The sequence below is a fragment of the Asparagus officinalis genome, chromosome 1 (genome assembly GCF_001876935.1).
Source record: "Asparagus officinalis chromosome 1, Aspof.V1, whole genome shotgun sequence".
NCBI lineage: Eukaryota > Viridiplantae > Streptophyta > Magnoliopsida > Asparagales > Asparagaceae > Asparagus > Asparagus officinalis.
In genome coordinates this window covers 128,571,500-128,582,460 of record NC_033794.1, presented here as the reverse complement: position 1 = coordinate 128,582,460, position 10,961 = coordinate 128,571,500, and the positions used below count along the sequence as shown (strand labels likewise).

The 10,961-nt window shown below is 36.8% G+C and overlaps 2 protein-coding genes across 2 annotated transcripts; one reads left to right on the top strand and one right to left on the bottom strand.

The window, feature by feature from the left end:
- Nucleotides 2,396-9,699, bottom strand: LOC109841625 (translation initiation factor IF-3-like). The gene is made up of 10 exons (XM_020410580.1): nucleotides 9,306-9,699; nucleotides 6,948-7,011; nucleotides 6,806-6,845; nucleotides 6,245-6,304; nucleotides 5,356-5,417; nucleotides 5,263-5,318; nucleotides 5,122-5,155; nucleotides 3,884-3,956; nucleotides 3,698-3,790; nucleotides 2,396-2,693 (listed from the first exon to the last, which is right to left on the bottom strand). The coding sequence occupies exons 1-10, from the start codon at nucleotides 9,697-9,699 to the stop codon at nucleotides 2,658-2,660; spliced, it is 912 nt and encodes a 303-aa protein (XP_020266169.1). The 3' UTR covers nucleotides 2,396-2,657.
- LOC109843666 (putrescine hydroxycinnamoyltransferase 1-like) lies at nucleotides 9,397-10,961 on the top strand. Its single transcript, XM_020412653.1, has 2 exons — nucleotides 9,397-9,764; nucleotides 10,275-10,961. Exons 1-2 carry the CDS (start codon nucleotides 9,718-9,720, stop codon nucleotides 10,696-10,698), a joined length of 471 nt encoding a protein of 156 aa, XP_020268242.1. The 5' UTR covers nucleotides 9,397-9,717; the 3' UTR covers nucleotides 10,699-10,961.

The window sequence follows — 10,961 nt, the reverse complement described above, 5'->3', positions numbered from 1 at the left end:
TCGTTTTTTATTATTTTCGTTGTTTGTATTGGGAGGTTGTTAAAGTTACGGGTTGATTGTTAAGGTTACGGGTTGGTTGTTAAGGTTAAGGGTTTGTTGTTAAGGTTATGAATCCTCTCTCTCTCTCTTTCTTTTTTTATTAAAATATGATGGGGATTATTTTTGTTTTCTCTCTCTCTTTATCATGATGTACCAAGAGGATAGTTGAAATGATTGATGAGGATTATTTTATTATTTTCGTTTTTTATTATTTTGGTTGTTTGTATTGGGAGGTTGTTAAAGTTACGGGTTGATTGTTAAGGTCACGGGTTGGTTGTTAAGGTTAAGGGTTTGTTGTTAAGGTTATGAATCCTCTCTCTCTCTCTTTCTTTTTTTATTAAAATATGATGGAGATTATTTTATTATTTTTGTTTTCTCTCTCTCTTTATCATGATGTACCAAGAGGATAGTTGAAATGATTGATGAGGATTATTTTATTATTTTCGTTTTTTATTATTTTGGTTGTTTGTATTGGGAGGTTGTTAAAGTTACGGGTTGATTGTTAAGGTTACGGGTTGGTTGTTAAGGTTAAGGGTTTGTTGTTAAGGTTATGAATCCTCTCTCTCTCTCTTTCTTTTTTTATTAAAATATGATGGGGATTATTTTATTATTTTTGTTTTCTCTCTCTCTTTATCATGATGTACCAAGAGGATAGTTGAAATGATTGATGAGGATTATTTTATTATTTTTGTTTTTTATTATTTTGGTTGTTTGTATTGGGAGGTTGTTAAAGTTACGGGTTGATTGTTAAGGTTACGGGTTGGTTGTTAAGGTTAAGGGTTTGTTGTTAAGGTTATGAATCCTCTCTCTCTCTCTTTCTTTTTTTATTAAAATATGATGGGGATTATTTTATTATTTTTGTTTTCTCTCTCTCTTTATCATGATGTACCAAGAGGATAGTTGAAATGATTGATGAGGATTATTTTATTATTTTCGTTTTTTATTATTTTGGTTGTTTGTATTGGGAGGTTGTTAAAGTTACGGGTTGATTGTTAAGGTTACGGGTTGGTTGTTAAGGAATAATCCTCATTAATCATTTCAACTATCCTCTTGGTACATCATGATAAAGAGAGAGAGAAAATAAAAATAATAAAATAATCCCCATCATATTTTAATAAAAAAAGAAAGAGAGAGAGATGATTCATAACCTTAACAACAAACCCTTAACCTTAACAACCAACCCGTAACCTTAACAATCAACCCGTAACTTTAACAACCTCCCAATACAAACAACCAAAATAATAAAAAACGAAAATAATAAAATAATCCTCATTAATCATTTCAACTATCCTCTTGGTACATCATGATAAAGAGAGAGAGAAAACAAAAATAATAAAATAATCCCCATCATATTTTAATAAAAAAAGAAAGAGAGAGAGAGAGGATTCATAACCTTAACAACCAACCCTTAACCTTAACAACCAACCCGTAACCTTAACAATCAACCCGTAACTTTAACAACCTCCCAATACAAACAACGAAAATAATAAAAAACGAAAATAATAAAATAACTCTCATCAATCATTTCAACTATCCTCTTGGTACATCATGATAAAAAGAGAGAGAAAATAAAAATAATAAAATAATCATCATCATATTTTAATAAAAAAAGAAAGAGAGAGAGAAGGGTATTGTGGTCTTCACATGTTTTAATGTCTTGGGTTTTGTGTTTTGGGGGCTCAGAGAATAAAATCTTTATTTTTAGGGGTAAAACACCCATTGACCAAGTCTTGGGGGTGGGAAGCACGTTCATTTGGCTTTTGGGGGCTGGAAGCATTTTTCCCTTTTTTTTATTCATATCAATACTATTGCATGGTATAGAAAAGAGAAAACAAAGACACAAAATTACCATAACACAAAAACAAAGACATATTTCCCCCCAATATGTCTCGTAATGTTATTTATTTTTTTCCAAATATTTTGTGTTAATTTTCTTGAAACCACGTGGTTACCGTTTTCTTTTTTTTCACGTGCATTATGCACATGCCATTTAGCTAGTTCTATAGAAATCACCTTTGATTTTTAATTTATGCATAAATCGGCTTTAAAGAATTTCTTGTTGCAATCAACTGCCTGAACACACTTTTCAGTTAATTTTTTTATAACCGACCCCACCTAGCCGCGATTAAGGATCTCTAAGAAACTTGATATTCAACACCTAGTTATTATAGCAAAATAAAAAAAAATGATTAAAAGTAAGTCCAGAAGATTGATTGCAACAAAAAACTATTTAAATGTGGTTTACGCATAAATTGACGATCAACGGTGGTTTCTATAGAATGACTTTATTGTAAATGTGGTTTTTAGGGGGGGAGGACCTAAAACAAGAGAAATAAAATAGTGGAAGACACAAGAAAATGTTAAGAGTAAATCACTTCCTGCACTAAAGCTCATCTGACAAAAGGGCTCATCATCAGTAAAAAACCTGTCTACAAAAATATGGAGGAGTTTTTCACCATGATGCAAATTAATCAATTGCCTCTGAAACTGCCATCAAGAGCCACGGATCAATTAGACAATGGCTGGGGCTTCTTTAGCCCGTCCTTCCTTCTTCTTTGGCTGCTCCTGTGCTTTCTGTGTTACTGCTTTATTAGGCATTAAAGCCATGAATATGTCTCTCAAACGGAAATTCTTGCTCTCCTCGTTTTTGCCAGCTGAAATCAGAAGAAAATACAATTTAGATTCAGCTCAAGGTGAACTATGACGTACTAAAGTAGTACGAGAGATCATGAAGTGCCAAAAAAAAGGACAGGCCATGTCCTCGAATTTAAAGTTGAACTTCGGTTTTACGTCGAAGAATCCAAGTTACTTCCATGCCAAGGAATTTTCGAAGTTCAATGACAAAACCATTGTCCTTATTATTGGGAATTTCACTGATATTCATGGAAAGTTGCCCCGGAATCTGGATATATCAGATTTTATATGAATTGTTTTGCATCCGAAGGTTACGTGAAACATATGGAAAACATTAGATTATTTAGTACAGAAGTGAGTGCAAACATAAGTAGTAGTCTTGCATGATCAACCCAGATTGGAGAGTTCACAGGACCTACTTCACTATTTAAATCTGAAAATTGATATTCACTGGACATGTGGTAACATGAAACCCCCTCCCCCAACCCACCACCACCCCCCAAAAAATAATAAAAAAAGAAAAAAAAAAATGAAAGTTACATTTACGCGCATACAGTTGGAGAATTTAGAATGACTGTGAACTACTTTCTGCTATCTGATAAGCAAGTGTTCACCAAGTCAAGAGAACATGTTAAGTTTTTAGTCGTAACCAAAACATATGTTATTAATTTTCCTACAGGGTTTCTGGGGTTTGTAACATGATTAAAAAATGTAAACAAGAATATATTGAACAAACTTCATCAATGTAATATGACAAATTTGGCACTAGTCTTGTGTTATCTCAGCAAAAAATGTGACAGTAGCCTTTTCGCCAGCCTTGCATGAGTGCAACCAGAAACCACATCACCCAAAAGATTAAACTTTTTGGTTATGGCTAATTATATATATCGAGCTAATTTACTTCCCAGTGCAAAAGATATCAAATTCTACAGCAATGAAAAAATGTTTTTCCCCCCTACAAGTGCTAATTTTTTCCAATTATGTGCATTAAGTTATTATATAAAAAATAATTCAAGATCACTACCTCCCAGAGATCATTCTGAAATTGCTTGAGCAGTTCAATAGCTTTATCTTTGAACTCATTTTCTCGACGTTTCAAGTTCACAATGACCTTTACCTGGATGACATTCAAAGATTTAAACAACGTAGTAATTAAAAGAAAATAGAGGAAGAACATAAAAGTATAGATAAAAAGATACAGATTTGTTACCTTATCTCCATCACTGAGAAACCTTTTGGCAGCCCTTAGCCTCACAGAATAATCATGGGAGTCAATATTGTACCTGTTATCAGTTTGAAACAGATAACCTGTCAATCAAGAGAAAGCACATCACGTAGTTAATATGCCATGATCTGAAGAAGTGGATGGTTGAAAATATTGGATTGACAATGATATACATAGATCTATCATTTTATAGGGTATAACAACTACTAGTGAAATATCTATCTGATTCTCTAGTAGTCTTGAAAGCAAGAGCACCTTTTGGTGATTTGGGAGAAACGCGAGGTCTCCTCACTGTTTCAAAGTTCTTGAAGATGATTTCTAGTGGAAAGATAATCTTGATATGAACCATATCAAATTGAACCCCAAAAGTTGTTTCAGTCTTTCACAACTGTTGGTATTTTAGACTCCACAAGGGCTAAGAAACTTCATCTACGATAGAAAAAGGTGAAGGAAAAATCAATAGGTAAAAGACAACTAGGCTTACTATACAATTAGGTGAAGATTTTCACTACTTGTTTTCTGAAATGAGGTTTGTAAAACAATGACTTGATATCAAGTATAAAGATCCAACGAAAAACACAAAACAGGGACCAATCAAAGTGATTAAAAATTTAAAACACTTGATTAGCCAAAGCTGATAGATGTAACTTTTTAGATAACATAAAAAGAGATATAAGGATCACTTGATTATTGGTCTAATTGATAGAAGAAGTACAGGATAAAAGGTCGCTTATTTGGGGCAAAAATCCAAACTAGTGATATTCTGCTTGTACTCCAAGATCAACTGTAGGAGAAACTAGGCAGATACGAAGAACAGTAGGTAAAAGAGAAGAGACAACTAATTGGCTTTTAATACAGACTAAAAGAAAAAGAAGAGAGGGAAGAGATAACATGGTATAGACGTAAGGTAAAAGGGGAAAGGTAACTTGAAAGTGTAAGGTAAATGATCAAAGAAGGGACCAATCAAATTGTACTTGTACTTCTTCTTTTTAACTTCATAAAATGAATGTCTAAGTGACAAACTTTTTTGCATGGTCAAGCTTGATCAAGGTTTGAACACTTGGTTTTTGTTTCAATTTTGAATGTTTCAAATTTGACGAATTTTGGTAGTTTTTGTAACGGTAACTCTCAGGTTTCAGTTTTGTCGAATAAAACCATTTATATAGGACTGGAACCTTGAACTGCAACAATATACCGGAAACTATTACTGATGAGAATTATACCCCATTTTGACCTCTTTAATATCCACACGGTTTGCTGCAAGTTACAAAGGAAACACGCATGCAGCTTTATGTCAGAGGAGATTGATAACAGCTATGAAGATAAGACCACAGCTCTAAAACTTCAAAGGAAGAGAGATTCACCAAGAGATCTTTTCCGCTGCACCCTTTTTTTCTTTTGCTGCTCAAACTTATGCTTTCTGTCCAAGAAATACTAGTTTATTTTGAAGCTCATACTTGTAATCCTCGCTGTCAAAGAGCCTGAGAACAGGAGGATCTGCACCTGGAGACAATATTGCCTGTAATGGGAGTTAAGTATCAGATCTATCCTAGATATATCCACATTTATAGTATTAGGCAAACTTGCAGCTTGAAAAATAATTAAGTACTACATCAGCAAAAAAGTTTGTAAGAAAGCCCAAAGGGAGAAATGGTCATAGTTGACTTTTTTTTACTATTCGAACTTTAACATTTAGTTTCTTTTACTTATTAAATATCTATTTATATGTACATACTAATATAGTTTGAGAAAATACAATTGAGATGGTCATTAATGCAAAACACATGCAGTTTCTTTATCAATTAGCAGACTTGCTTATTAAGCCACTCGACAAGCCTTGTATTCAGTTTACTTGTAACGAGTTGGCATGTAGATACATACAGTCCAGGTTAAGGGGACAATTATTCAATATGTATTCAAGTATGATAACAGATTATGATAACTAATCTGTTACCATAAATAAGACGTGAGGGATGGAAATCGATGATTTTCCTTCTCTCCTACTTCTCCAAAACTCTCGTATCACAAACTACAAGATACGTGTACATGGCCTAATGACTGGTCAGATATCCTACATGATACTTCCATTTTAGTTAAGATAATTATGTATCATTCTAAATTTATGACTAATTGAGATGATAGGGACTTATATAACATTTGTGATACTTGAAGCTATGACAGCTTCTAGCTGGGATGATAGAGATTTACGCCTCTAAATAACATTGATTGCTTTGAGCACATCCAAACTTATTTCTCAAATAAGCTCTTCTACTCAATTCCGTATTATCCAATATTTTTCTAATGAAGTTATAAATGCACGACTCGCTTGATGAAAATAATACATACCAGTACTATCTCAGAACCATCTGCCATTTGAACGGCCTCATCTAGAGACATAACGCCGACCTGCAAATTCAAAAGAAGCAGAGTAGCTAAGAAAGTCTAGCGCATAACCACAAGGAGGGGGTGAAAGCTAAATTGCACTTAACTACCACAAACTTTCCCCGCTCTGCCACATATAAACCATAAGTTGTATTCTGTGATAGAAAAAGACCATAATTTGCTAAAAAGAATGGGCACGTTAGCACCATCGATTATGCAAACGCGAATTATTTGTTAAATTTATCATTAGATATATCCCAACTCTATTCTAAAGCAGAATTATTATAAGTTTGAAACAGAGTTTTTGCCGATTTGATAGAAAACTAAACAAATATTAATAGTTAAAATGCTCTAAAATCAGCATGTAACTATCATAGAGGCGAAAATTTTCAAGTTTGCATGATTGATGGTACTAACATGTAAACAACTTGTGGTATATAAGTGACACTGCTGATAAGCTTAATTTATGGCATTTAAGTGCAATTTAGCCAAAAAAAAAAAGAAAGACATGAGAAAAATACTAACCATACTCTGCTCTTGATCTAATAACCTTACTGAATTAGACCTGAGATTAAAAAAAAAAAAAAAACTTACAGATTTACATTTGAACAAAAACAACGAGGGGGCCAAGGAAAGGATAGATGAAAACGGTGGGAAGGAGGCAAACTGGATTTGGTCGAGATCGAGGGCGGGATTAGTAGCCGGGGTCGACGAAGCCGGAGCTCCCCTTCCTAGGAGAGAGGGGGGAGAGAGAGAGAGATGAGTTTTAAACAGAATTAGATTACGTTTAATAATAAATTCAACAAAGGGTTAAAAAAAATTGTAAACTTAGTTTATGGGTATCACTCGAGAAAATTCGAAGGAAAATTTTCTCACGTTTTGTATAGCAAAAGGTATAACGATGCAATGTTTATAAACTTCAGGGTGATATATAATTGTTATAAAAAGAACAAGTGAGGAAATATAAGTAAATAAAAATAGTGTAAACTATAAGGTATTTAAGTGCTAATTAAACATTTGTAAATGTAGTTCTTTGGAGGCTTGACCCATGGATTTAGGCAGCATTTGCGCTGATTAGTTTGGCCTTGTTTAGCCTTTCCCTTTGTGACTAATTAGCACTTAAATACCTTATAGTTTCTCCTACTTCGGACTAACATGCTCTCACTTGTTTTTTACACCACTTACATATTTTAAAGTTCTAAAATTTGCACTTTAGTACCCATTGTTATGCAAACATGAGAATATTCTCCCGGATTTTTCCATGTGATACTTAGTGACCTAAGCTTAGAACTTTTTAACCGTGATTTTTTGTTGAATTTAATGTAAAAAGTACCGGATGTCTATTTTAAATATATCCGAATTATACATTATCTAGGAGAAAGGATGTTGCCAAACGTTCAAAATTGTGCCAAATTCGGTACCAGCCCCCGCCTTACAAATCCTTGCCAAAATACACCCTCGCGGCCGGTTTTCAAAAATTACAAAATTACAATCATGGGCACCCCTGTCGCTGCTGCGTAAACCTCCGATGCTCTCCCATCAAATGCAGAGGGAATCAAAACTCATTTGTATAAACGTGGGCCTAATAACTCCACCCAGATCCAGTACCAGCCTCCCCTGTCACGGGGCCCATACAAAATGATAACTTCCACAAAACAACGCGCTGCACATGGCTCTACTTTATTCAGTGCCAGTCACACACAACAAACACACATTATTTATTATTATAACAAAACTTTAAAACCAACCTATTTAGAAAGTTAATTATAAAAAACGATCTATTTGTATCTTAATTACCAAAATCTACCCAGTTTTAACCAGTTGACTGAAACTGGACCGATTTTGATAAAAAAAAAGGTTACAAAACTTCACGGGACTTGAAGTTTAACAAACCCGGTTAAGTCCCGTGAAGTTTCGTAAATTATTTCGTCAAAATCAACACAGTTTCAGCTAACTGACTGAAACCGAGTTTTCTAACTGGGTTGGTTTTTAAAATTTGCCCTTATTATTATATATATCTCAGTGACTCAATCAATAAATAACAACTGCGTTCAGACGTAAACACGCACCCGTCTTCGAAAACTCAAATCAAAAATCTAAAAACCATGGTTGATGTCATAGAAACCAGCGTAGTGGTCCCGAGCAAAGAGACCCCAAGAGGAGCCGTATGGCTCTCAAACCTCGACCTCCTGGTCGCCCGGTCCCACACCCCACGTCTACTTCTACCGGCCCGGCGGCTGGCCGGGCTTTTCTCGGCCGAGCCGCTCAAGGGCCCTCGCGAGCCCTGGTCACTTCTACCGCTGCGCGGCCGGCTCGGTCTGGACCCGCCGGCCGGGTCCAGAATCGAGTGTACCGCGGCGAAGGGTGCTGTTCGTGGTGGCCCGTCTGAGCTGAGCGTCGACGTTTTCGGGGATTTCTCGCCATCGCGATGAATGAGAGATTGCCGGGTCCCTGCGCTGGGTCGCCGGATTCGCCTTGTATGCTGGTCATGTTTCAGGTGAGAAGATCTACATGTCATTGTCGTTGTAAGTAGAAGTTTTCTATTTTAGAAGAATTTATATCATAAAAAAAATATTGTTAAAAGCATATTTTAGAAGAAGGTTATATTTTCATATTCAAACGGTTGTCATCATCACTCAGCTGGTTGAGCGTCCTTTTTATAGGTCAAAATCGAGACTCGTGTGGTAATATTAAATTTAAAAAATCTACTTTAAGTTCTAGATCGGTGAGATTCGAATCTGAATTGCTTTGTTTTGATGCAATATTAAAAACAAGGGTTATATTTTTATACTCAAAACAGGCAGACAGTCGGCCTAGTCTAGCTTCAATTTCCACCCCCCAACAGATTTGTAAGAGTACATGAACACAAGCCACGGAACTGTGATATCAGTTACACTAACAAATCGGAATTATTTTTGGATATTAATGAATCGGGATTATTTTTAGATATTATACTGAATAAATTTAGGAGCTGACCTCTGCATGAGTAATCTTACAACTTTGCTTGTATTTTGTACCGTCATACTGAAGCTTTGCTTCTTCACTACAGCGTAACCTTCTTCAAGTGCGGCGGGGGTCTGCCTCGGCCCCAGCCCGTCCATCACACTGCGCGACGGCCTCGGGCCCTCCATTTTGTCAATGCGTGGTCCGAACTCGCTCGCAACCCCGCTCCCCCGTCCCGTCCCCCCTTCCTCGACCGCACCCTCCTCCGCTCCCGCTCCCTCCCTCCGTCCTCTTTGACACCCTGAGTACTCCCCCAAACCCCCATCCACGACGCCAAATCCTCCTTCGTCTCCGCAATCTCTACCTCTCGAGAACCAAACAAACTCCTCAAGGCCAACAAGACAGCCTCCACCTTCAAGGCCGTCGTCGCCCACGTTTGGCGCTCCGCTTGCAAAGCCCGGTCGCTCGAACCCCATGAGCCTACCCGTCTACTGATGACGGCCGATGCACGCGCCCGTATGCATCCGCCACTCCCCGCCGGGTAATGTTGTAGGATTTGAATCCTCTCCACTACTAAAAGGTAGTAGTGGAGATACCACAACTATTGATTTATTTAGTGGATAATTATGTTTCGTTCTAAATATAGCATTCACAACACCCATAAATTGCATTCTAAACATAGCATCCACAATACCCATAAATTGCACTCGTTCCTGATTTACACTAAGAAACAAATCAAGAACATCAGCTAGCTAGATAAATCAAAGGTTGTGATATAGTAGTGATATCGTACTACTTTTTTGACAGTTGATAGGATTTGAATCTGTTGAACATCCTCATGAAATTTTTTATTAAAAATATAAATAGTCAGTTGAAATAGTTATAAATAGAAATGAAATCAGGCTCATTAGGGGTAATCGTGATAACGCCGTCCTAGAATAAAGGTAACCGGCTTTGAAGAGTCGGATAATTTCAACTGTGAACTAGCGGTAAAAATTACATTAATGGTTGATATGAATTCAATCTTTTCTCCGATCCGTTTTCCCAACAGGTACCTCGGCAACGCCATCTTCCGTTCCTCTGCGGTCGCCACAGCAGGCGACATTTCATCGAACACCATCGAATTCGGCGCAGAAAAGATCGGGGAGGCAACGAAAAAGCTCAACGACGAGTACGTGAGGTCCCTGATTGACTATCTCGACGCCGTGGAGGATGTCAAGGGGCTGCAGAAGGGAAAGTGGGCGATGCCAAGGAGCGATCTGTGGGTGATAAGCTGGCAGGGTCTGCCGATATACGAGGCGGATTTCGGGTGGGGGAGGCCGGTGTTTATGGGGAGGGCTTGCTTGCAGTTTGCTGGGCTGGTTTATGTGATGCAGGAGCCTGGAGAGGGGGGAGGGATCACTTTGGCTGTGGCTCTGGAGCCTGAGAGTATGGAGAGGTTTAAAGAGGTGATATATGAGGATTTGGAGGTTTGATTGAGGAGTTTAGTGGGGATTTTGCATTGAAGGGTGATGTGTTTGTCATTTTGTTTTCTTTTCTTTTGTTTCGAGGTAATTGTTTGGAAATATGCTCTTTTTTTCCTTTTTTCATTTTCACTAGATTGGGATATGTTAAGGTTATAATCTGTGAGATCATACCAGCATTCATGCACCAGATCTTATTAGAACTTTTTTTGCAGTTAAATGTGCGTGTATTTCTATACCAAATTGTCAATCTTAAAGGTGTTAAATTTTTTTGG